The sequence below is a fragment of the Eurypyga helias genome, unplaced genomic scaffold (assembly GCF_000690775.1).
Source record: "Eurypyga helias isolate BGI_N326 unplaced genomic scaffold, ASM69077v1 scaffold3066, whole genome shotgun sequence".
NCBI classification, from domain to species: Eukaryota; Metazoa; Chordata; class Aves; order Eurypygiformes; family Eurypygidae; genus Eurypyga; species Eurypyga helias.
The window spans coordinates 11,781-39,502 of record NW_010257098.1 but is presented as its reverse complement, the minus strand read 5'-3'; the positions used below and the strand labels follow the sequence as shown (position 1 = coordinate 39,502).

Below are 27,722 nucleotides of genomic sequence, written 5' to 3'. Positions count from 1 at the left end.
AAGCTAGAGAAATTACAAAATAAATCAAATGACAAACAATTGTATCTCCCCTCTTCCAGTGGCGTTTATAAATAGACAAAAGGCACATAAATATGGGAAGGTGCAAGAAATAGGAACAAAGCTAAAGGAAGAGGATTAGGCTTTTATCCCTATTCCACCCAACAAACTGGGTTTCAAAAAATCTCTGCCCCAGGAACTGTGAAAAAAAACCTTTATAAAATGAACCCTGCCCTCCCTCCCCCCAAGCTGTTCTCATAGGAAATTATCAGCCTTTTAAAGCTGCAGCTTATAGCCAAGATTGACACAATCCCATCTATTTAAAAAGGCAGAAACCAAATTTCTGAATACTTTCCAATTAGTTGAGCTCTTTGTCTCCCACTATCCTCCCACAGAATACCACAGACTGTTCTCAAGCGAACAAACGCTCTCCTGTTTGAGAAGTTCAGCTAGTTTTAGATGTGTCCAGAAACTGCCGTGACACCAAGTGTTCCCACCGTTAAATCTTTGTTTCCTTTGATTATGTCATGCAGGCTTGGCATTGACCCTGACTTAGTCTGTATCAGAGTTTTTATGAGCTTCCCTTGGTCTGAAGCTTTAGACCGTCTTCGTTTGATAGCCCTCTTCTCAGTTTTTGTCTTTTGGGTCTGTCCGTTGCACAGACTCGTACACGCTGAAATGCCACAGAAGTAGGACTCCTCGGACTGCGATGACGTTTCGGAGCTTCCTTCGGACGGAGGGCCCTTATACGAAGAGTGATAAACTTCCCCAATGTTAGAAAAGTCCCTCTGGTTTGTAAACGGCTTCCTTCCTTTAATTTCTCCATTGGCTATGGGATGCAGAGGCTCTGTCACTGGCTTAATAGTCTCTATTTTTTCACTTTTGTATTTGCAACGTTTTTTCTGAAACCACAAGTGAAAAAAAGAGAAACAGTTAGGTTGCGGAAGGCAAGCAGAGCGTAAAAACCAAGGGAGGAAGCAGCGTGGGGGAACGGGGCCCAAACCTGCCCCACCTGCCGGCAGAGAGGCTCAGCCCAGCCTGCCCTCCCACAGCCACCTTACCTTCTTCTCTGGGGAAAACTTCAGGGGTTCGACAATGTACAGGTCCTCCGGATCCACTGTAACACAGGGGACAGGCGTTAGCATCCCCGAGACTGCCAGCTCGAGCGCAGCGCAATTCCAAACAAACAACAGCACGACAAACTACCCCGCTTAACTTGTAAGAGGAGCAAAAACGTGCACGCTAACGGGGGTGCAACACACAGAGTGAACTCAGCGCTGAGGAATTCCTCCGCGCTGCCGTGGCAGCTCTCAGCGATACGCTCTTGACCTTCTGATAGGTCAGCCATTGGAGAGCCTGAGATAGCATACCCTTGGGGGAAAAGGAGCAACAGTCAGCAAAATTTAGCTTCCACAAAAACGGGCTGTTAGCAAAACAAACTGCTGGGAAGCGTTTCCTGGCCAGCCTGCCCATGAGAGGGCAGATCCTAGAAGGATGTGCACCTACAAAGGACACAAGCGTTCAGACTGACACGACTCCTCCATCAGGGCTCTGTAAATCGTTCTTCCAAGCCAAAGCATGGGAGAACTCCAAAAAAGCATAGTTTTGCAAAAAAAAAAAGTCTACACTTTAGCTAGTTTCTACTGCAGTATGTTCCCAATTCAACTCAGGGGTTTCCATATAGTTTTTTCACAGGACAAAAGAAAAAAAAAAGGTGCGCAAGTCTGCTGCACTAAGAAAAGCACCGCCAGCTGCATGCTTGGTGGTCACTGCAGCCTGCAACATTTTTGGTTTTTTAGGCCATCATCATCATGCAAAACCAAACTTAAGTCATCCCGAGTGTAACATCAGTACTGAAAAGACCAGATCATCACTCATACCCAAGATAAAAAGGGGCGCAAGTCTGCTGCACTAAGAAAAGCACCGCCAGCTGCATGCTTGGTGGTCACTGCAGCCTGCAACATTTTTGGTTTTTTAGGCCATCATCATGCAAAACCAAACTTCAGTCATCCCAAGTGTAAAAGACCAGATCATCACTCATACCCAAGATAAATAGTCCAAGTTTCTATATTATAGTGGAAAAATTTGGATCTTATATATTTGCCAGGTTTCAAAGATGGGCCATTAGGACCCCTGAGAAGTAGGGCATTCAGATTTCCCACATCCGGCATTACAAATAAAACACCCCACACACCAAAAAAAGAGAAAACCACCCACACTTTGAGCAAGCTTCAAAGCTCTGTAGGCATGAATGCCTGCATGGATTGCTACTAACCTCAAGAAAACACCTGTAGAGTATAAATGATATAAGTTATAGAGGCATTTATAAACACAGGGCAAAGATGACATTTAACATTTCAGCGTGATTTAGCACAGTTCTGAGTGTCTGCTAACTTGTCTGTGAACCGCCTTGTCCTACAGACCCTCTGCCTCGACTACGGTAATCCAGTGCGCTTTGACATCAACCCGCAGCTCCGCCTTCACACACGCACTGTGGGGCCCCAGGAGCGTAACGCTGGGGACCAGACGTACAGGAACGGGAAGAATACCTTCTTTACCAGCCAGCTGAAAAGACTGCGATCTCACCAGTGGAAGAGAAGTTCTTCTTTTCAAATTCATATCATCATAGGAGGAAAAACACCTAGGAAACAAAACCCACAGAGCTTTTTCAAAACGTGTTTTTCTCAGGACGGTGTCATACGCATTTTTCATTAAGGGGCATCTTTGGCAGAGGACAGAACTATTGGCTGAGGTGCCCAAGAAAGCCTGGCAAACACAGGCAGTGCTCTGTTTGCAACAAGCTATCGAGGCATGCTAAGTGCACGAGCGCCAAAACGCTCCGGGGAGAGCGTGACTGCGAAGCAGTAATGGCTCTCCGCTATCCATGTTGAGCCTGCAGAAGGAATTACAGCAGATGTGCCAGTCCCAGCAGATTTAGAAAACATCAATAAAAGCTGCAAGAACAATTAAGCTCCAACTATAAACACAGTACCTTTTGGGGCTAGGGTAGTGATTACTTTTGGGAATTTTTGAGAGGTAATCCTCAGAGAACTGGGAAGGGCTTCTGCACCGCTGCACACAAAGCACCAAGCCCAGGATGACGCAGAGAACTAGAGCGATCACAAGGTAGGTCTGCCGGTCAGACACCTGGAAGAATTTGACACAGTCGTTATAGTTTAATGATAATATTATTCTCACATTTTTAAACATTAGAAGAACACAACTGACATGTTCTCAAGTCACTTTCCTTCATTTCACTCAACATTTGTTCCAGTTTGGCTATTTCTGCAGAGGTCGAATGTGGCCTATTGGCTATGCAGCGTTCAAGGACTGCAGGCTGAAAAGCACCAGCTGGTAACAGAGGACAGGAGTTCTCCAACTATGGTCCTACCACCACTTAAAGAAGTGCCGTCTTGCTCCTCACAAAGAGCGTTCAAACCCATCTGAAAGGAATCTGCTAACATTTGTTCCAGTTTGGCTATTTCTGCAGAGGTCGAATGTGGCCTATTGGCTATGCAGCGTTCAAGGACTGCAGGCTGAAAAGCACCAGCTGGTACCAGAGGACAGGAGTTCTCCAGCTATGGTACTACCACCACTTAAAGAAGTGCCATCTTGCTCCTCACAAAGTGTTCAAACCCATCTGAAAAGAATCTGCTTTCCACAGGGAAGCATACTAAGGAAGTAACTTGAGCAAATCATAGAATCACAGAATGGTTTGGGTTGGAAGGGACCTTAAAGATCATCTAGTTCCAACCCCCCTGCCATGGGCAGGGACATCTTCCACTAGACCAGGTTGTTCCAAGCCTCATCCAGCCTGGCCTTGGACACTTCCAGGGATGGGGCCTCCACAGCTTCTCTGGGCAACCTGTCCCAGTGCCTCCCCACCCTCTCCGTGAAGAACTTCTTCCTGATATCTAATCTAAACCTCCCCGCTTTCCAATGTCTCCCACTGAGACTCCAGGGACCAGAGCTGAGTTGCAGGAAATCCATGTGTTGACATTCCAGGATCTAACATACCCTTGAGCACTACTGTCAAATCCCGGTTAAAAGCCAGCACTCGAACAGATCAGGCAGCCAGCCAAAGGAGGGGTCTCACCAAGCGTTAGAGAACACCCCAAGAGGTGTCTTGGGCAACATGCACAGAAAAAGGTCATGTTCACAGAAAAAGTACGTTCACGGTACTGCTTGAAATCCCAGGCTGGAGAACATGCTCCTAATATTGTTGCCAAGACTCCCCTAATCCTATTACTGCCATTTCAAAGACAGTGGTTAGTCTTCTAATTTCATTAAGAATCGTTTCACAGAAAAATATCCCTTCCAATGCACTACAGGAAGGCTGAGATATTAAATTATTCTGAGTTTTATCTTTACTATTAGCTCAGACTACAGACATGGGCCTAGTAGGGCTGTAGTAGAAAGTATTACCAATCTTGCTGTGCACAAATCAGCTCAAGCAACTCAAACTTTCCTCCTCTCCTTTGGCTAAAGCAGGCTGAAAGCAAGACTACAGACAATTTCTCAAAGGAAAAGCTTCATTTAAAGACTCCTCTTCAAACTGAGACAAGTTTATGCATCTGTTTCCTGGGACTTCTTGTGCCATATTGCGGGATTATAATTACCTCACGTTTCAATTCCGCCACGGTTGTCGACAGATTGGAAACTAGCTGGGTCATGTTGGTGAGCTGTGCTTGTAGCAGCTGGATTGCTTCTGTTTGCCGCTGATCCTGTACGAAAGGGAGTCACAGAACGCCGTTTAGTGGTCAGGTCTCCACGATCACATACCGAGTCAGGGTTCTGACTCGGCCTGGCATTTCGTGGCCACATGCCTATTTAAACTGTTTATAAGCACTAGTCATATACACATGTAAAACCAACAACATTTTTACTTCCCAAATAACATTTTGTTAAATGCCAGGTAGATTTCATTACAGAGACTTCTGCCATCTTCACAAAAGGCAGATTAATTAGCCAGCTCCATCAACAACCACCAGGAAGTTGAGCGCCGTCATGTCACAAAATACCAGGCAGAGCTACAGCCTAAGGGCTGACACATCACTTGGGCTCTGGGATCAGGTGGCCAGCCACTTAATGTCAGGAGCCCAAGCCAGCCAGGAACGAGTCCTTTGCAGGTATCGTCTCCTGGAAAAAGCCCTAACACGACCCTTAATCCTATGAGAAATTAGAGAAAGGTGAGAAGAATATCAGGGAGGTTAATCAAGAGGAGAACCTCAGACTGAGCAGCATTTAATGCTATTCAAAACGAGCAGGAAAGAACAGGCATACACAGTGTCAGGCAAGCTGCTCTCCTCTTCCTCTGGATGGATGAGACTACAGGCCTGGGACTGCACTTCAGACATTTTTGGACAGTCTGGGATTAAGCCAGCTATGCCACAGGCACAGTTGCTCTAGTGATTATTCAGCACTGCTGGTAGCGCTGTATTTCACAGCTGCTCAGGAAAGCTAGGATGGCAGAGCAGGGAAAACCTCTCCTTCAGCTCCCACTTCCTTAAATCACTTTCTAAAGAAGAAACTAAAGCTCTTTTTTTTACATGTACCACACTTCCAAATGTAAATTTGGCATAAGCCATTACTGTATCCCTTTCCAGAGGTTAGCTCTTCGCAATACCAGGGTAACTGTCTATCCATACCTCAAATCAGAGATGAAAACCAAACCAAGTTCAGAAGAAAAAAAAAGTGCTTTTGAGGGCAGCTACAACCAAGAAACAAGGGTTGGAAACTACTTGGATAAATGTCTCTGTCAATGAAAAAGTTAAGAGGTGTAGCCATTACCAGCTGGCAACTAATTTTTATTTCAAATCCAAAAATCAGAAAACAGCTGGAAGTGGCTTTAATTCTAAAGTGACTGGGAATTCTCTGAAAAATTGTATTACAAACTAAAGGATTGGGAAGCATGGAATGGAGTTGCTTTTAAAACACAAATACATAGCTAATAAACTTCAGTTGAAAGAATTTCTGTGGCTCCTTGCAACTCTTTCTTAAACCTAAGTGTTTTCCTGCCTAGGAAAGCTGAAGTACTCCAACAAACCATACCTGCTCTTCTGCAATTCTCGAGGTGTTCTGAAGTTTTATTATTGTTTTATTGAAAGCCTTCTGCATTTCTTCCATTTGCTTTCGGTACCTAAAACAAAGAGCGCAAAGGTCCAAAACGCAAGTTTATAACACTCCTCAGCACTCGGCTTCAGAAAACACCGTTACACCAGAAGAGAGCTTCTCTTTGACTTTTAAGTTCCATTTAAACGTCAAGTGGCATTTCATGTTTCAGATATAAAACAGGGATTTGTCTCTTTTCAGGGTTTTTTGTGGGTTCTCCCCCCCAAAGGTTAAAGTCAAATCTCTCTCAATGTCTTAAGAGCTTCGTGCCAATTTCCAGACTGCCAAGACAGACAACACAACAGTAAATATAAGGAAGAGCCTCTTCCTTGGGACCAGTTCTGAAACAGGAACACTTCCTGATTCTCCTACGGCTGAGGAGCATTACAGATAACCACTAATGTAACTACATCCTTTACAGAACATACTGGGTTCCCTCTCCATGCTCCCTTCTCAGTTATTGGGATAACATGGTGGTTTAAGTGCAATCTGTTTAGTAAAGAAGGCATTGCAGGACTGCATCCTTTACTAACAGCAACAGGAGGATGTGCCCTTTTGTAGAAAGGATTAGGGACAGGATTAGCACCTACATCCTGGCAGCACTTTATCCTTTTAAGAAAACCCATAGCAACATTCCTCCAAAGTGATTGTATCTGGAAACACAGAAAGAGAACCCCTGCCACCCACAGACACTCAGGTCTCCGGGAGCAACCTAGGATTAGGTACTTTTCTCAATTTTCCATAAAGTTTCACACTGTGATTTACACTATACTCCACTTCCAGTGCCTTACTTCCCACGTATGTTCCTTCGTACAGGTGGCTAAAAACACGTTTACGTACGGTAGACTCTTACCAGTCTTCCTCAGACTTACCTCTGACTAAGTTCTTCTAAGTAACGGCTGCTGAGAGACATGTTTACTTCCAGGGCTTTTATGCGATTGTTAAGGCGCATGAAAACGGACTCCTTTTGATTAGATCCATGGACAAGATTCCCGTTAGCATAGCCTAGATCCGTTGAATTCTGCAATTCAGCATAGAAGTCCGTAGCTGTTCTCTGCTGTCCCCCAGAGACAGGAATCGCCATTAAAGCTTCTTCAGTTGCCTGATCATCCTCCTTTGTTTCGGCAACTACAGAAGAGTCAACAGGAGGCAAAAGAGGTTTCTGCATTTCTGGAGTGCTTTCCTTTCCTTCTCCAGCATCACTGGCTAACATGCCTGCTGCATATTCTGGCTGCAGAACAGTCTCTGTAGGCTTTGAAACCACTGGAGTAGCAACAGTCTCTTTCGTGCTCATCTCCTTCACCTCAGTGGACACACTGGTCTCAGAAGCCACAGGCTTTTCTTCTGCACTAGAACTCTCAGCCTTTTCCATTTCTGCACTGATCTCAGCCAAATCCACCTGGGGAGTCCCCCTGGGTGCCAGCTGCCCTGCGTCATCTTTCGCGGGCTCCAACGCCACGTCTGTGGTTGGCAACAGCTTAACTTCAGAAGTAATTTCCAAGAGGAGGGATTGAGAGACAGTTTGAGTATGGCTCGGCTCCAGTTCTATCGAATCTGTGGTCTCATTCCTGATCTCCTCATGGACCACACTGCTGAAGTCAACTGCAACAGTAGATCCAGACGGTGTCTCAACTCTGCTGTCCAATGGCTCAGGCGGAGACTCATCGACCGGCGTGTGTACAGATTCAGTCTGAACCACTTGCGGCTGCTGAACATCAGCAGAGTCACCCTGCCCTCGTTTTCCTTCAGTTTTACCACGCTGCCGATGCATGGCTACTGCAACTGAACACCACTTGAACAGATATTCCGAAAAGGTGGAAATACAACACACTGTTGACATGTCATAGCAGTACTTTTCCGTCTCGAGCTCAAACCACGCCAATGCTTCTTCTTCCTGATCATCGCTGGGCAGCAAGGTTACCGTTGACTGGCTTGTATCTTCTTCATACTCTTGTACTAGCTGAACAATAGGACTTTCTTTGGTCAAATCCACAAGTAACTGCTCTTTATCTATCTGTGAAATATCTGTAGTGACAAGTCTACAAAGAAAGAGTTAAAGACAGGCTGTTACTTCAACAGTTTCACATGCCTGCTCTGGAAGACTGCAGAATTAGGATCTCTTAGAAATTCAAAGCTTAATCCAGCGACCAAAGGCCAGTTTGGATACAGTCAGAAATTCCGTAAGTTAGTATTTCCTCATTCAACGCTTGCTTCTATGCCAGTGAGCCTCCTCAAACACATATTGCCCCTTCCCTCTGACCCCTGAAAAAAGTCACCAGTTCAAATATCACTAAGTTCTTACACAGCAAGCACCTTACTCTGCTGCTGCAATCTTCAAATGCAGGAATGGCAACCTTCCCGCTCACCTTCCTCAGTCTCTCAACAAGCAAGTGTCAAAGCAAAATGTATTGTAACAGAAGTGGCTATAAACAGTAGCTACAGCAGTTAATTTCCCTGGGTACTATATTACCACAGAACACAGACACTTGCCTTTTTACTTAAGGCAGTGTGCTGTATCTGGGCATTCTACTACACGTGAGGCTGGTGCACGTCCATCTCTGCTCCCAACATAGTGAAAACACACCCAACCCCCATCACTTACTCTGGTGAAGGAACAGGGGTCGGTTCAGGCAGTCGTGGTGCAGCTGTTGAAGTTGCAGGGGTAGCAGTGACATTTTCAGACACACTTTTGTTCCCTGCTGCAGGAAGGAGGAAAACATGAGCATAAAGAGTCAAGAACCATCCTTGAGTTTGATTTGATTTTTTTTTTTTCAGACTAACTGCACTACCAAATTAACTGCAGATGTCTAAGTTACTTGAATGAAAGTGCTAACAACAGTTTATTTCCAGGAAGAAGCAGCAAGTTACATTTACAAATGAAACTGGGTAACTCGGAGTAAAGATCTCAGAATATAGCTGAGCAAACATGTTATCTTTGCACCTGTTCCCTCCCCAGCTAATTCAGCATCTTTGTTCCACATTTCAGAGTCAGTAGGATGAGAAGCCTATGGCACTAATCAGGTATGCCACCAAAGGTGAAAAAAGCCATTTAAAATTAGATCATCCAACCCCTCACAGAAAAATTCAACAAAATAAAGAGAAATTAAATTTTCCAGAATGCTTTTAATAAAAAAAGGTATATATTGATACCTTCAGCTTCAGAGGACTCTTCAGTTTTGGCTCCAAGCATATTAGCAGCAATATTCACCATACTCAGGATAGCATCTGAAAGAGAAAACAAGGGATAGTCAGATGGTCCAGAGATGAGCACCACTGAGCAACCTGCTAGTCTGTAATACTTCCTTAAAATGAATCACAGCACACAGACATAAAAAAATCCCATCATTCTATGGCACTGGATGCATCTGCTGGTTTTGAAGGATCAGTTCATAAGCTAGAAACCTGTATCTGAACACCCCTATCTAAACTTTACCTTCTAACCTAGAACTTCTAACACCTGTCAGAAGTGCTCACTGATCATGAGTCCACTGACACCAAGGACACACACGAAGACTACTGAAGCATGGAATTTTCTGACAATCTGAGTGAATGAACCACTGGGGAAGAGCCTAAATCAGAAATTTAGAGCTTGAACACTCAAAATTAGGAACCCTACTGAAGACAGGTTGGACTATTTGTTATAATAAGTGAGTCAAGAAATGTCATTTGCTAATGAGCAAGACTGAATGCTGCTTCTGAACACAGCAGGAGAGACACAGAAGACTAAAGATTCATTCCAACTAAGCTGGACTCCACTTTGCACCATACCTCCCCTCACTAACCCCTAATCTTACTTTTGGCTGCAATACGGCTCCAACGTAACAATTCTAAATATTTTAAGATCTGAAGAAGAAAACCTACACTTAATCTGTTACTTGAACACAATCTTTCAGTCAAGGCAACTGGAAAAAAAAAACCGTGACAAATATCGACAGGTCTGGCTTAGATACTTTTTTTTTAAAATCTGTTTAAGTAGAACAGTTTTTTTCCCCCCTTTCAAAAAAAAAATCAGATAAGTAAATGCCAAGAGGGTCTGCTCTGTATCAGCACATATCAGACAGAGCTAACTCTTTGAACTTGATATTGCAATCAATCACCACTGCCAGGCTTATTTACAAGATAAGGAACAGGGAAAGAACACCTTAGTGTAAACACTCAAAAATTGGCCCAATTTTGCCCATTGCTCCCCCACCCACCAACATACATCTGCCTTGTATGTCACATGGGTAAGTTTATAAAGTTAGAGATGCATCTTATTATTAAGACTCCAGGAAGCTCTGTTGAGAACCTCGGTTCTGCCTTTCCTCCAAAACTTGCATGAGAAGTTTCTTATTATTGATGGAGAAGCAGAAAAAGAGGGAGAATTAAGAGTTGGTATTAGAGGGCTGCCAGTCAAGGAGAACTGCAGGAGGAAACACAGTGAGCTGCCCTCACAGGTTAGACTAGCAGAAGACTGCAAATACTTCTTACGAGACCAAATGTCTGAGCAGCCCACTATCTCCTCCTCAGAGATCCCTCTTTCTCACTGTGTATCTGCCTATTTAAGACAAACGATGCAAAAAGGAAGTTTCTCATTTGTCCAAGCATGCACATATGAAAAAACAACCACCAAAAAAAAAGACACCCACAAACTCAGTATTCTTTCAAAGAAGGGAACACTGACTGCCCTGCCAGAGGTGAAAGGTCTCCACAAGATCCACCACCCAGAACTAAATAAAGACCACCACAACGTTTCAGTGCTCAACTGTCTGTCTAAAGCACTATCAATAACAAATGTTTCAAATCTTTTCGTCGCAGCTTTAGAACTGAGATAACCAATAGAAAGTCACTGCATTTCTGAGACAGTGAACAAAACTCATTGATTTCCAAGTTCCGAATAATGAAGGTTCTACAGCACTTCAGTGCTGGGTATTTACAGCCCTGTGTAAGATCCGTATTATTGTAAGTGCTCAGGATTCTTACATATAGAAAGCAAAGTTTCCAAACAATAGAGATCTGGAAAGTTCTGTTTTTACAACACTAAGAATGACACCCCAACTTCACATTGTTCCTATTTATTCCTATGCAATTACATAGGAATCACCATAAGCTGTTTAATAATTTCTTCTAATAAAAATCATACTCACTTGTAGCAGAGCCAAGGAGATTTTTTGAAGACTTGTCTTCCCCTGTATTGTAATCCAATAGATAATCTACATACAAAAACACCACTTATGACTGTCAAAATCGAATGTGTCATGGGCAAAGAAAATAAACCTTCAAGATTTAACATGCCATTCAACTATGTCAGCTTGGCAGTGTGAAAATAAAACAGAAAGAAGAGTGAAAGGTCAGAGATTATATACTGACATATCAAGCTCCAAACAATGAGAAATCCAAAGACAAGAAACCCAAAGAGATTCAGGGTTCAAGCTCCAGTTTCCTCAGGATTCATGCCATAAATGCAGCAAACTGCTCACTGAGCTTCGTATGGAGCTCCACCACTTCCCTCCTCACGAGTGCTGGAGGTAGGTTTTCTCTATTTTTTTATTTAAACACAAAGTTTGCAAACCAAAATAAGCACCTTCCCTATAGCCTGCAGCATTGATCATACAAATAATTGCCAGAAATGGTCTCTGGACACTAAGAATAAAGCTGTTACTTGAGAGCTGCTTTGATTATTTATTTATAATACTGTCAGTAAGACAGTAAGAGTGAACTTATCAGCCAAATCCTTTAGCATACGCAGGGAGTGAGAAGTCAGAGTAGCACAAGACATGTCTGAACAGCTAAAGATGCAGAAATCATTTGCTTACCGTAATCCTCATCAAAGAGCTCTTGGCGTTCAGACTGATACTGAGAGTCAGCTATTTCTTCATACTCTTCAACCATACTAGTACCAAATACCCTATGGACAAGGTTTTAAAAATAAAAACCTAGTATTAGTCTATTAATCGCACAATTACTTGACATAATTGATAATTGGAAAAGCAATATTAATAATCTATAACATAGTAAACAAATAAGCAATAGCTGCTTTCAGTTAACCAAGACCAAGCACCAGGTATGCTTATTTTCTCCAGCTTGTATCCACAAATTCCACTGCATGCTTTTCAGTGCTGGACCAAAACAAGATCCTGGTTTTAGTTTCAGTAATTCCAGACAGACTTTTCCTCCTTTTTAACTTGAACTCATACCTAGACATCGTTGTCTTAAGCTCTCACACCTCTTCATCAGCTACACCCCTGAGTAACTTTAGGAGTGTCTTATCCATGACCTCTAGTACCTGAAGGGGCCTACAAGGAAGCTGGGTGTGTGTGTGTGTGTGTGTTTTACAAGGGCCTGTAGTGACAGGACATGGGATAATGGGTTTAAACTGACAGAGGGTAGATTGAGATTGGACATCAGGAAGAAATTCTTCCTGGAGAGGGTGGGGAGGCACTGGGACAGGTTGCCCAGAGAAGCTGTGGATGCCCCATCCCTGGAAGTGTCCAAGGCCAGGCTGGATGAGGCTTGGAGCAACCTGGTCTAGTGGAAGGTGTCCCTGCCCATGGCAGGGGGTGGGACTGGATGATCTTTAAGGTCCCTTCCAACCCAAACCGTTCTATGATTCTATGACTATCTCACTTTGCATGCTAGATTCTGACTTGCTCTACCAAAATCAAATCAATTTAAAGTAGTCAAAACATGAAAACATGTTTTGGCTTACAACACTCAAGTTCCCAGGTTCAAATCCCGACATAGCTTTGACAGAAGAATTGCAGGGGGTTTGGGTTTTTTTTTGTTGGTTTTGGTTTTTTTTTGGAGCAGTGCAGAAGCTGATTATCCTCTGACCTACACACCCAGCTGTTCCGAGTCAGATATTGCAAGCACTACTAACTGCATGTACCTGGGGTGCCACACAACACAGCAGCTTCCCAAAAGCACTCGCCACACCTCCTCTTTAGTTCACCACTTGCTCCTTATTTTGCCTGGTCAGCCTTGAAATGCTCATGTCCTCCTCCAAGGCTGCTCATGCTCCTGCTTCCTAACACCACCACTACCCCCTCCCCCAATAAGCTATTCCTTACATACTGGAGAATGAAATCAAACAATTCAAACCTCCGTTCAACAGATGTGAAGCACACTACTCAGCAAGTCATTTAGGCTACTTCAATTTCAAATAACTTAAACTGAGAAACAGCATCTGTTGCCCAAGTGTCACTAAAAGGCACTAATCCTCACTGCAAAGCAAGACGAAGCAAAACGCTTAAGATATTACCTTATAAGACTTAAGGGACAAAAATGTTCCGATCCAAAGTGCGATATCAACTCCACCTAAAGAATAAAAGGTACCTAAAATAAAACTCCAAAGACCCACAGAATCAAGAGTTCATTTAACACATACATCCCATCTTGAAACTGCAAGTTTTGTTTACTCAAGGGATTTGCAGATTGCCCGTAAGAGAGAAGACCGAAAGGTTTGTTCTTGCCATGCGTTAAAGCGCTGAGTCGCAGCAAAGAACACCCCAAGCCCCATGCATTCGTCATTCCAAAAGAAGAGGTTGCTAACCTTTATGTACTTGATGAACATCTGAAGCAAGAGAAAGGAAAAGAAAACAAAAAACAAGATGTCAGTACAAAGGCTGAACACATGCCACAGGCAACTACCGAGTCCTGTTGGTTGTAATTCAGTGCTCTAAATGCCTAAGATGACAAGTTACGAAGGATGAAGCTGCACTTCTACATCTGCCTTTAGGGAGCAAGTTTCCATCTAGCCCTCGTACCTGGCAGATAGTAGGTAACATGCAACAAGTCATTTATTAAAGAATTTAAGTTACCAGAGTCTTCTAGGCAGCACAACTGCAGCCAGAGTACTGAAGTGTGTTAAACCCCAAGTGTATTTTTTTTCCCTTAAAGTGCAGATCACCAAGTGACTCAAAAGGAAAAAAAAAAACCTCATAGCAGGCATTCTATGGATAGCTACTGCTTTAAGCTCAATGTAACATGCTTCAGTGTTTAGAAGCACTACTGGAAGAAAATGCCCAGAGCATCTGATGATATATTTGGAAGCTTCAGTGTATTTCTAGCGAGAACTTGACCACACACTGATATTTCACCTAAATTAGACTGCAAGTGCAGAACACATTTGTTAAACCACTATGTAGACACTAGCCATGAAGGACTGTAACAATCTGCAAGTCAGATCAAGATAACTATTCCCATAAAAGCACTCTTAAAATCCATTATTTTTGATACAAGTTCATGAAGCCACTTCAAAAATGAAACGTTTTGAAAAAGCTTGACACTTCTGTAGACTAGGCACACTTAGAACTTGCTTACAGTTTGTGCTATGAAGTAAAAGCTTCCCAAGAAAAACCCTTTGGAAATGTTACCATGCTACACCATCCAAGGCAGAACACTATCTGCCAAGGGATGGAGTGCTGCAGCATCTAGCAGCACTGTGGAATTTCAGTGACAAGTAAGATGCCAGCTACCTTAAGGCATTAATTCAGCCAGAAAGCAGAATTACAAATGAATGAAATCTGTATCCTGTGACTCATGCAGAATTTCTGGGTAGAGAAGTTAGATAACTATCATTCATAACTACGACTTCATGAAAGCACAAATGGTAATTCAGTAGCACAAACCAATTTTTTTTTTTGGCAAGCACCATAATTGGAAGATAACATGTCACCAGAAAGGACCTAAATCTGTATCTTATTTGAATTTGAGCCTTCAGTTCATGCCAATATTTCCACAAAAGCTTTTAACCCAACCCAAGTACCACGTTATTTATGGAGTTCTACTCTCTTTGCGTCTCCTGAGTAAAGATTTGCTTGCTGCAAGTTACTTTGAAGGTGGAGAGGTCATGGCAAGCGCTCCAAGTAGCAGCAAGCCTAAACAATCTGCAGGAGGCGCAGTTACGACCAAATGACTGCAAAACCACACTTGGAGTCTGCTGAGGAGTCCCAGAATTCAAATGCTTACTCTTGCAGATTCACTTTAGAACCCTACAGCAGAACACGGCACAAAAGCATCAAGACACAGGCCTAGTCTGATCTGTGCTCCGGGGAGGGGGTACGTAAGTAGGCAAACCAGGCACAGCCAAGAGAGAAAAGGTTGATGCTTCTAATTTTATATTCAGGAGACTGTTGGTGAAGCCAGCTAGAGTAGAACACTAGATTTTTCTTAATTCAGATAGCAACTAAGTACTTGGACACAGGGTAATAGGTGCTTCCCAAGATCCTCTCAGTTACCATTATGAGAAAAGTCATATACTTGCAATTGTGAGACAAGGGTTTAGTACGTGGCCAATCACACTAACGAAACTAGTGCAATTAAGGATAAAAGCATGCTTTGATAACAGGTGTTGCTGGATGCTGTTATACAGGGTAAGCCCAGCAAACCCCCCCTTCCCTGAGACGTAGGGATGCTTTTAAGTTACCTTCACATATTTTGCATACATCTGTTCATCCAGAGGAAAGCTTTGGACATTTCTCTCATCTCTGGCATGGAAAGTACCTAATTTGATCCATTTGTTTGTTGGATACCTAGAAAAGAAAGAATGGAGTCAGCTAATGGAATGTAAGAACCCACTGTTTACAGACATTTGCTGAAGTTTCCCAAATCGCCTTTTCACAGAAGGAATACTTTGGGTTTGGGGTTTTTTTTGCTGTTATTGGGGTTTGGTTTTATTTTTCTTCAGTTGTAAGACAGCAGGACTATGTTTTTTATGGAAAGAAGAGCTGCAAGATAAGGCTTGCAACAACACAAAACCTCAGCAGCACCTCTTCACAAACTTAAAATAACATGCAAGCCCGTCAAAGATGAAACCCCAAACTTCACCCAATTACTGAAATTCAACGAGCCTACAGTAAAATTTCTGGAACCGAAAAAGCCACCTCAGATGAACGCTGAAGAACACGCCACACAAGTGACAGACAGGCTGTATGTATTACTGTAAGCAAGCAGCAAGAAACTAAGCAAAGCAGAACTAGAAACAGGCAACAGATCAAGCGTGGAGATGAGTGCTAAAGTGAGGATTTTCGATTCACTGTGCAAGTATCTGTTCTTTCACATAAAAGAATAATCTGCTCACTCCCAAAAGTACTGGGGGTACAACACTGCCTAAAATAGAGTAAAGCCACCCTTCAATCAGCCATTTGGCCAACCAGCAGTATTCTTAGCCCTTCCACTTCCTCGATAGTGTGCTTTTTGGGTAAGTAGTTGGGGGTTTTTTTGGACAGTTCAGCACTAAAGACAGTTTAAGTTATGTGAAAACGGTCTGAATGACAAGGAAGGAGACAGCCCACAACCCCAGTGGAATTCTGTTAAGGAATGATCATTTTATGATCTGCTATCCACTACTCAGCTAATATAGTTTCTACCACACCATTGCTCCTTTTCAATACATTTTTCCCTTTTGTTTTTTGAGGTGACAAAAAAAATACAGTAAAGACAAGACAAAACATGACTTCTAAGACTCAGTTACACCTATGAAAAGAAAATGTTAGCAGCTGATAATGTACACAAAGAAAATCCAAGTCATTTCACAGTGAATTACACTTTGCACAATAACAAGTATACAGAGATTCTGTTTTACAAAGCCATCTATTCAATCATTATTTCATTTTTCATCCAGAAGTGCGGGTTTTGATAACATACCTGTCACTAATAGACACCAGAAAGTCCTTAGGAGTGGAAGAGAATAATTCGTGATTTGCAATGTCGAGCTGCTTTACTTGGACCGGTTCACAGAGCTCGATAACAAACCTCAAAGACAAAAAGCAAGTAATTATGAAAAAGCACTTTTTTAAATGGATAACAGGCATCATTTAAGCCACACCTGAAACACCAGTTAGCACATGGTAAGCGGCAATTGTGTCCTACAACCATCTGACAGCCGGGGGAAGAAACCCAAATCTTTACTCGAACACTCAGTGCTTTCCCTTGTGTAAGACTAGAATTACGCAAAACCTACAAATACTGACGTGAATCAAGTTACCCCCTTGCACTTAGTTCTTAATACCAGAGAGAATTCTTGGGGGGAGTACGCAGCGTCCACTGCTAAACCTGTCAAGGTTTTACACACACATTTCAGGCACAGACACACCAAGGTCACATCAGTCCCGCAGGATACACACAGTCCCACAGCAACGGAAAACTCAAACTGCTCCTGTCATAGCAGCACACCCCGGTTACCTACCAGATTTTAGTACTGCAAGGATTGAGCATGTACAGGTCCATGTTTTCCATCAAAATAGCAGAAGTGCTCTGTGTGAAGAGAATTAGTATTTTCAATTGTAGAGAATTATTATTTTGAATTGTATGGTAGATACTAACGCAGCACCAAGGGGTTTCCCCCTTCTCTCCAAAAGACTTTGACATTAGTTACACGTAGACTAGTAACAAGTTTCATGGGATTCTAAGTAAGGTATTATACAGGAGACAGCGTGCCACACTACTTTTGGGCAACCACTGAGTAGTTACTATGGCGAGCTATTTACCATAACTTTGTTCAATTTCTGTATCGAGTAGACTCCGCTCTCCCTTCCAAATTCACATCAAGACCTAAACTATAGGAATCCCCCTTAAAGGGACAGTTTATGTTCCATTTTTGTAAAGCAGAACACACAAAAATGCAAGATGACTTCAGAAGTCAGCGTCCAGTCTGAAGTAAGCGTACTCTGTACTACTTCTTGCGTAAGAGCAAACTGAAACAACACACCAATAATCAGCGAATGCTTACCTTTGCCTCTGGATTCGCTGCCAGAATTTTGGCACCACACTCAACAGAGGCGTAGTTATTTCTGTTTTTCTGGACCTTTTTGGTGGAGTGCTGCCCACCAACAGCAGAAGGGTGCATTGACTGACCTAGGAACAAGAAAATATTGCTACTGTAACAAACCACACAGGCAAACACTATTTTCACCTTCGGGGACCTTCTGCTCACTGCTTTTACGTAACCAATGCTACCAATTATGTAGTCCTAGGAGAAAAATGAAGCTCTGGGCTGTGTTCCAATTTCAGATAGTTTCACTATTCAAATATGAGACAAGATGGAAATGGGCTGTATTTCAGTCAATCCAATGAATCCTGAACTTACTCTTTTCTTTCTCCACTTCCATGACTTTCTTTTTCCATTCATCAAATGTTGGAATGTCTCCAGGGTCCTTTGGAGTTATCACCGATGTAGGGTCAATTTCTCCTGTTTTCTTGTAGTCTTTCTGCAAAAGAGAACCACCAATCGTGAATATTTTTCAGTACCAACAAAGATGAACCTGAATTCAGGGGGGGGAAAAAAAAAGGTAAGAGCACACTCTCACCAAGTCAGCAGCAGACACATCGCTCAAACCCGTGTTCAAAACTCAGAGCCAAGGTAAGCTCACAAGCCAGAAAAAAAAAGCATGCTACGATTTCCTCCCAGAATTAATAGACCCTTTCACTGAGACGCTGGTACTTTTTGTGGCCAAACTAAAACATTAGTCTTACTTAGTTCTGTCTCAAAATGTCTGCTTTTTCGTGAAGATATTTGCCTTTCCTCCTCCTAAGGAGAAAAGGTTTCCCTGCAGCAGAAATCTGGATTATTGGTCATGTCAGAATTCCAGAGGTTCCCTGGAGCTTCTGAACACCTCAAAAAAACAGCAGAATGAGATACTGTTTAAAAATGGTTTACTTTATGTTTAATGATCAAAGATACAGTGTTTTGGGCTCACCCAACAAAGCGACAAACCCTTTTAAATTAACCACCCGCTACACCATTTCAAGCCTTATCTTCTCCTTTGTCCACATTTTCAGCGCACCACCAGTCATGCTAGAAGCTTTTGCTACACATTCCAAGTGTATTTGGACATCCCAAGACAATTTTGTAGGCACCACTCTACAGGTAGTTTCCAGAATGCATGCTTTGTAAGCTGATGTTTTTCCTCCACTTAAAGCAGGAATTATCCCACACATAGTTCTAAAGCTGAAAGCCCTCACAGAAGAGTCAAACCCACGTACTCAGACAAAAGCGACAGAATTCTTCACAACTGCACTGCAACACAACTTTAGAGGTGGTGTACCCAAAAATACATCCCCACATATACTTAGAAATGAGGGCACCTGAAAAAAAACCAAACCAACCAATCCGTATCTTCCTCTCCCAAGAAAGTTCAGGATATAAGATCCTCCTCAGACTACGATGAAGCACCAAGTCAAAAAAACAGAGTAAGCAATGCGAAATCATGTTCTTGCTTGACTGTGACATCAGGCCAATGCCAATTTAATTATTTAAATTGCAGTCTTTAAAGCATTAGATTAAACAAAGAAAATCTTGGGTTTCTTTAAATAACGGTTATTTAAAAACCCCTTTGTCTGTAGGGTGTTCTTTCCTGACTGCAGGTAATTATTTTAAAGGCACACCGTACTCTGTTCAATAATCCTGGGAAAACTATCTTCAGTTTTAAAAGTTATCCAAGTTACCAGGGACAGTTTAAAAGTTTCCACTTTCTCCTGGATTCTGCTCCAGATAGTTCCGATTTCCCCAAGTCTTCCACCTGAAGTGCCTTAGCTTCGGAAAAACTGTTCTGTGCCACTGGGTCACAGCCTTGCTGCCCTTTTCAGCCTTACGGAGATGGCAGCATGAGGACCACACGCAGCGCTCACGATGTGAGGGCTGCCCATTTATGCAGTGGCAGTCAGAAGTGATGGGTATCACTCATCTTTAACAATGGTCACAACCCAAGAGGGCATTAGGCTCCCATGTGTACTGCCTGGATATCAGTACTGCTTACCTCCCTTTTTAGGTTCTCAGAGGCATTCAGAGCAGATTTTTGCTCATCCGCCCCCTTTTCAGCTGCTGAAACTTTTGACTCAAACTCGGATTTTGTCTTCTTTCCCTTGCCATGTGAAGATGATATGTTCTCTATATGCTGACCTGCAAGGCTGAAAGGTTTAAGAGTATTAGAGCCTACAAACCGATCACATTTTCAGCCACATGCAATATTAAACACGCACACAAATATGGAGATAAGCAAGCACATGCAAGTGTTTGTTGCGAGGCCAGGACAGGAAAGAACAATTACCTTTAAATTATTCAGACTCACAACCTACTCCAATACTCACCTTTCTGGTGGGCTGACAAAAGAGGAAGGCTCACTCTGAGGGTCAGCCTCAAGTGTCCCACCAATATCACAGTCAGGTTCTGACTGCTCAGCTTCGCTAGAGCTGACTACAGGGGTGTCAGCACGGGAATTTTCTATTGCACTGAAGGGAAAGAAATAACATGGGTTTTACCCTTCTGATAACAGAGGTAACCCTGCTAATCGACTCGCATAACTAAAGATATTTGAAAGTTACATAAAACCAACAGTCTCACAGAAGCATTTAAGAAAAGAGGAATGAAGTATGCAATACTTGTGGAATTGCATTCTCAGCTGTACCCATGCAAGAATGGAATTTCCTCTGCCAGACTGCTTGTCTCAGCAAAAGGAACACAAAGCCAGCTTCTCATCTTCTCATCTAACATCTTAAACACTGCAATGGATAGATTTTCCCCATCACCACTACAAATTAAGAACCGCTTCAGAGTTACATGACTGCCAGCAATTTTCCCTTTCAAAAAAGGATCCAACATGAGACTCGAGTCCACCACTAAAAGCTCCTAATGTTCCCAAGCCAACGTGCAGCAGTTTAGAACAGAATCGGGGTAAAACTAGAGCAGAAGAGGGGTGGCACAATGACATATAGCAGAGCCAGCCAGACATCCTTTCCACTAAGTATTTTTTCCTAGTGTAATCAAAGTGACATAACCCATTAGACCATTTATCCAAGCTGCATCAACAGCCCAGACCAGTTATTCTGCCCACTGCTTTACTTTTTCTCCCAGCAAGGCTGAACACATGGCATCAGACAAATCCTAAGGCAAAAACCAAAAAGAAAGCCCCCCTATATGCTCTTCAGGAACGATGCAATGGGTGGGGAGAAGATGGACAAATAACAACTTTCAGTTGATAATATCTGTGACTGTCCTCTCTTCCCCAGTACAGGGATGACTTTCATATTGATCCAGAAGGTCATGAACCAGATCTAAATGAAAGCTTTATTCTGCCTCCTAAATTTCAACAAAAACTTTCTTCCATGTCAGCAGCAAACTAGGTTAATCCAATATCATGATACAGAACGGCCAAACAGCACGTCAGCAACTTAAAAGGGAATCTTTCTTTTTTCTGACTGCTACAATTATCAACAGGAGCAGCAGCACAAACCCAGGAAGCCAATTTTAGAACCTTGCATGGATAAAGTTCCCACAGTATAAACCAAAAAAACCTCATAGGTCTTCAAGATTTTTTGCTATGTAGCAAAACATAACAAATGCCAGTTTTAGAACCTTGCATGGATAAAGTTCCCACAGTATAAACAAAAAAAAAAAACCACACCCTCATAGGTATTCAAGACTTTTTGCTATGTAGCAAAATATAACAAATGCTAGGAACACAAGAATTTATTAGGTACAAACAGAAAGTAGTTTCCCGGAATGCCCCAAAACATAGGTACAAACAGAAAGTAGTTTCCCAGAATGCCCCAAAATGCACACAGCTTAGCCCTGCATGCAACACTACTGACTGCAGGAGGGTTGACCACTACGCTTAAAATTAAAAAGCTCCACATGCCCTTGATTTCAGTGGATAGGTGACAGTCTGAATAACTATCAACTGAACAACACTACTGACTGCAGGAGGGTTGATCACTACACTTCAAATTAAAAAGCTCCACATACCCTTGATTTCAGTGGATAGATGACAGTCTGAGTAACTATCAACTGAATAAAATATGGGACAAGTATCAACTTAAATATACCTTGGTATCAGGGTGTACCCAACTGGCCTCAAGTAACTAATTCTGGGAGGTGGTGAGGAACACAAGCCTAAAAGCTGCAGTGCTCCCTCTCCTTTGGGTACTTTTATTTGTTATAAAGCACAATACCAAGCTCATTTCACACAGCAGCTGTCTCTACTTGCAGCCAGAAGAGAAGCTCATTATTATTTTTCACAAAGTTATCCCTGGATTAGGTCTGGATAGAAAAGCTATAATCAGTGCTGTCCTAAAAAAGATTCATTACAAAGTAAAAATAGTTTGGAATAAAATTACTTCCAGAGTATTTTGACGAAGAAGTCCTGCTGGAATATCAGACCGGTAATACCTCAGGGACCTGGACTTGGGTACGCTGATGGGAACCAGCATCTACTACAGGAAAAATTATGTCTAAAGAAAACAAATGCAACTGAGTCTTTTTAAAATTTTGTTTAACTATGGAGTCGGGCTACAGCTGCTCTGGATATTCACCTGTACAAAAAGAGACCACCCATTACTATTAAAAGCTAAACCGAAGTTTGAAATAACGTGTAAATATGGGTGTCTCCTATGATCTCTCCACCCTTTCTTCCTGTAAATGGTACCAGTGTCAGAACACTACTGCCAAGCACCAACTAACAAATCAGGTGTTCCTAAACAAGTTTCCATTTTCATTTGCCTCACAGTTCGAGTCTTCAGAGTTCATCACTCTGGTATTCCCCAACTCAGACAGCAAGGCTGTTTTCAGCAACTACGAGATACCAAGGTGGTGATTCAGGAGATACCTGAATCTCCTCCTAAGACCCGACACCAGTAGGGTTTATGACACGTTACACAGATCAGTACCGTAGTCAACACAAGACACACAAAACCACGCCGAAATTAAATTTTGGTTCTGCTTCATAAAAACTGCCTATTTGGGAAGCTTGAGTTTTGAAGATTTGCAATTAAAGACACTTATGAAGTATCAAAAGGCACTTGAGCATTAGCCCCAGCAGACTAGGCAAGATCAGTCAGCAGACAACGGTTCCACAGCCTTTCTATGGTAAAGAAACTAAATTCAGTAAACCAGAAACACTGGACTCTTAAAAACCCAAAACACCAAAGAAATCCACTTCATTATTAATATGTTGAATTTTTATCTACCAAAACATTAGTTCTTTATCAGCAGACAATCAGAAGAATATATTCCCCTCAGCACATACTAAAAAGCCCAAGAGAGTTTTGTGAAAAGTACCTAGAAGTACAGACACACTGACTTCCCTACGACAGTTCACATTTCATGCACAGCATCCCACTAAAGAAACAAAATTAAGCACAGCAACTCCTGGAGACTGCCTGCAGCAGAGGTAGCTCTGCAATACACTAGGTACCAGAATTAGAAACTTCCTGGGTTGTGTTTATACTAAAATTCACTATTTCAAACATCTCTTTATAACAGAAAGGACTGTTCTGTTGCACCTGCTGGAAGAAAACCCTGCAACGTCCTTCCTTCGCTGAAAGCAGAGGCCATTGCTGAAGCAGCTTTGATGCTGGTTATCATAGTTGTGAAAGCACATTTGTGAAGGGCAGAAACCCCAATGGTAAAGGCCTGAGGGCTTTTATAGTACAGATTGCCTAGCTCATAAAAGACATTGGATTTTTTCCTGTCAAAGCAGCAGCTTAGAAACTGTAATGGCAATAGTACAACACTCCGTGCAAGTAAACAACCCAATCCACACACTGAGTAAATGATGGCATATTCCATTAGCACTGACACCATAAACCAAAGTACAGCAAAAGAATCGTGTGTAGCCAGTCCTATCCCTACTAAACCTGAAGGGGTAACGCTTTAACAACATCAGGGTAAGTGATACTCCCCCAAAGACCAAACAAAGGAATAAAAAAGCTTACTCGGGCTGTGAGACTGGAGGTATCTCTGAGGTAGGTGAACTGGAAATGTTTTCAGTGCTTGCAACTATGCTAGACGAAGCTTCATCTAAGTCGACTGACGGTGGAGTCTCAGCTTCAGGCTGGCTTGCTTCACTCACTTCTGCAGTCTGTGAAAACATTACAGATGAACACACGTTTTTCAAAACCTGACTAGGAAAACCGTTCATACAGTGTCATCTAGTATAGAGTTGTGACAATTCCACAGTTCAGACTTCTGTCATCAATGACCCTGAAAAAGCTGACTGCAACACAGTCAAGAAATAAGTTTCCTTTCCTCACAAACCTAGGTGGTATTCAGTGCTACTGTGATTGTTGCAACACTCTTCGATAGCCTGCAACAGTAGTGTAAAAATATTAATTGGAGAAAGCACGTGCAAGAGCTTCCTCAGCTGTGCATAACTCTCAAGAGACAGCTACAGGAAAACAAGCTTGAGTATTTCAGCAGCTGAAATAAGTAGTTCTGTTTGGATGCTCCACTACAATAAAATTCACACTTACTATTTTCATCCTAAACTTAATTTTGGGGAAGGCTTTCAATTTTATCACTCCAGTGGAGGTCCAAAGTGATCTAAGAGTCTACTCCCTGTTGTAAATTAACAAAGATAAATGGCTTATCACTTCTGAGTCTTGCAGTCTTGAGTCTTAATTATTCTAAGTCTACAGTTTTCCTAAGTCCTTCCACAGCATAATCTGAATAAGGCTTTCTAAATCTGGAAGAGTACATAACCACTGAAGCAGGTCAGATTAACTCTTGCAGCAATAGAAAACGCTATTAAACAAGAGCCTCTCGTCAACAGCTGGGTTACTGAGTCATCTAACAGAACACGAAGAGGTCTGGAATGCTTTACTATATAATGGCATAGCTAAACCACGCAAGATATGTTCAGAAGTACGTCCTACGTATGATGTCCTGTAAGCTACAAAACAACAATATATAACAAATCAATCATCTTTTGGGATCCATAACACTTAACGACAAGCACTGTATTAATGGCACGTACAACTGAAACAACCATTTTAACAAAGGAAATTAAACTGACAGAAGTCAGGAAGGATCAAAGCTAAAACAACTGTTATGATCCCCAAGTCTAACCTACATAAAAAGACCTCAGATATAAAATAAACATAAGAAAACCTTCTAAGAGACATCCATACCTATAACATCCAATTTTAATTTATCTTTGAAAGATTAATTTAGTCAGCACCTACAAATATTGTTACTCTTATTATTACTTAAGCACGTGGAAAATGCACGATCTGTTCGCTTACACATTTTCTCCTTCATCGGAAACATGAGTCTAACAGTAATGCCACATGCAGTGAAATGCAACAGATTGTTACTATGAGCTTTAGTTAACTAAAAATGAAAGAGTCTGAAATCCAATAAGCATTTGAAGAGTGTAGGGAGACAGTGAACGAAGTAAAAGCCTTGCCTGGTCAGATTTTGTAAAGTCATCAAGTAGCTCTTCTGCAGAGTAACTCGGTGTACTTGAGTCTGCATGCTCGGGCTCCAGTCTGGGACCAGCCTCTTCCCCCTGGTATCGTAAAGGTGAAACAACAGTAAGCATGTAATAACACAGGCCTTATTCTAGTAAGAGGAGTTACCTTTGGTACAGCCTGAACAGCACTACCTTTACTATCATCAAAGTATCACCAAGAAGTTAAGCTACAAGACTCTTCAGAGCCACAGCCCACGTGTTTAAAATCTCACTTGTACAAGGAGCACAGGAAGTTAAAACAATGCAGCTAAATCTTCGCAGCAAAGACTCTTTTAGCATTGTCTCCAACCGTCTCATTTGTGTGCTAAGCAAAGTTACTCATTCTGCTGTTGCCTCCCGTGTTGACAAATCCTCCCTATGTCCTTGCTGCCCAAAATAGGAGGGGGAGGGGGGCAGAAAATCCTAAGATGACTTGCAACAAACAATCATTAAAAAAAAAATAGCACTTGCCATGTTTCAGTTACAGCAGTCTTGTCAGCAGAACTAGAATAATTTCACAAGTCTGCTGTAGCCTTTTAAAGCAGCTATTTCTTTTACAGCTAAAGATTTACAATCAAGCACAGTGAACTTCCAAAATAAAGAATACACACTTTGGGGGGGGAAGTTTTAAAACCACCAGACTGTAGAACTAACAAGAATTTAAAAGAAAGTTTTCCCCTCAAACTTTTTAAAGTTTTAACTACAACATATGTGAGTTATTTTTGAGCAATACTTTATAATACAGCAAGAAATCTGGTAGAAATTTAGACAGCCCTCATTTTATAAGGGCTGTCTAAAATCCTGTGGTCAAACACTGGAAGGGCTAGTCTTCAGATCCAAAATGGGCTGCTATGTTATACATGATCATACGGACTTGAGAGAGTTAAGGCATACACTGGAAAAGCAGGAAGCACAAATCTGAGCAGCCAAATCTCAAAGACAACCGCTAAGCAACATTTTTTCCCCCAAATATTATTAGCTCACATCCTAGTCCCTAAGATTAAATAGCATCAGTGCCTCAAAGCGACAACTGATCAAGGGCTGCAAGGCTGCTCCAGCAGCCTAGTTAGGAGTAACGTGCTCAAGGCTTCTCATACACCCAAGAGGTTTTTCTTTCATGAGTAAAAAGCACAGTATCACGTACGAGCTTTCACATCTTTGGGTTTAAGATTAGAAATCTGTTTAACGATGCTAATGTTAATAGAATGAAGGGAAGAATGTTGAAAAAAAAAAGTAGGAAGACATACACCAGTGGCTTCCCAGTCTCACAGCTTACTTGGATCTTTCCAGTTTTATTACGTCAGCCATTAACTCAAGCAGACCTTTTCCAAGCAGCCAGAAGAACAGAACTGAACGCTATTTGGCCACACAAGCCGGCAAAAAAACAATACAGCTACCCTAGATGTTGAAATGCTCGAGTATTTTTTCCTGGTCAGGTAGCTCTCTGCTTGAGTCAACTAGAACGCTCAACACCAATGTTCCATTTTTGATGCAGCATATAGAAGTTTTCTTGGAATGAGGGCCTGGATTAGCACTACTACTGACTGATGGGGGAAAACGGGAAGACCAACATCACTGCTACCCATGCTTATCACAGGACTGACTTTACCTGTGTAAATAAATGAAATTACCATGACTTTCTGATATGACTCAACAGCTTGGGAACTCGCTGGGAAACTGCAAGATGCTGAAACCTGTAATGAGTAAATCAGGGTGCGACTATCACGCTCAATTTAACCCGTAGTCCTCAGTAATACGAATAAGAAAGGGACAGAATCTTGTTTATTAGCACTTCACATGTATTTCAGCTTTTTTTTTTAATTAAACAGAAGGAAAACAAAGTGATAATTACTGATTTCATAGAACAACCTCCGACTTTCTATTTAGGACAGCCATAATTTGTGCATGGGATTTTTAACACAACACAAGACACAGCTGGCATACTGCAGCCTAGACTTATCCAGGCCATTTTGGTCTCCAGAGAGACTTATCCCCGACGACCACTTCTTCTAAAATCTGACACCCAAATAAATAAGCACAGGCTGAGCCACCATTCCTAACTTCATTGTTTGTTGCACACACAGACACACACTGTCCAGCTCTACTGTTTCATAACTGCAACAAACTTGAAATAAAGGAAACTAAAAATGTGGGAAGATAACATCATGGTTCAGAGAACAGTGTACGTTAAACATTCTCACCAAGTAGACCCTATGAATCAAAGTGTATAAAGCTTTTATTATTATTATTAAATATAACATCAGAATGTGTAGCTAATTAACATGATTTATTCAGCATACCTTCTCCTGGACATTTTCATCATCATTTGCCAGGGCACAAGCATCACCTGAAGCATATTGCACTGCCGATGAAGGACTGTCTTTACAAAAGACATGCCAAACAGGAAGC

General features: G+C 42.0%; 1 protein-coding gene across 1 annotated transcript; it reads right to left on the bottom strand.

Annotated features, from left to right (window-relative positions):
- On the bottom strand, nucleotides 1-27,722 carry SUCO (SUN domain containing ossification factor; the record flags this gene model as incomplete). Its single annotated transcript, XM_010153877.1, has 22 exons — nucleotides 1-899; nucleotides 1,059-1,114; nucleotides 2,547-2,638; nucleotides 2,990-3,144; nucleotides 4,617-4,721; nucleotides 6,049-6,136; nucleotides 6,981-8,147; nucleotides 8,711-8,804; nucleotides 9,259-9,333; nucleotides 11,235-11,300; nucleotides 11,904-11,995; nucleotides 13,349-13,404; nucleotides 13,640-13,660; nucleotides 15,515-15,620; nucleotides 16,735-16,842; nucleotides 17,276-17,343; nucleotides 17,819-17,943; nucleotides 18,176-18,296; nucleotides 19,845-19,995; nucleotides 23,797-23,942; nucleotides 25,269-25,370; nucleotides 27,614-27,722. Coding segments are annotated over 22 exons (3,550 nt in total), but the record flags the coding sequence as incomplete, so codon positions are not given.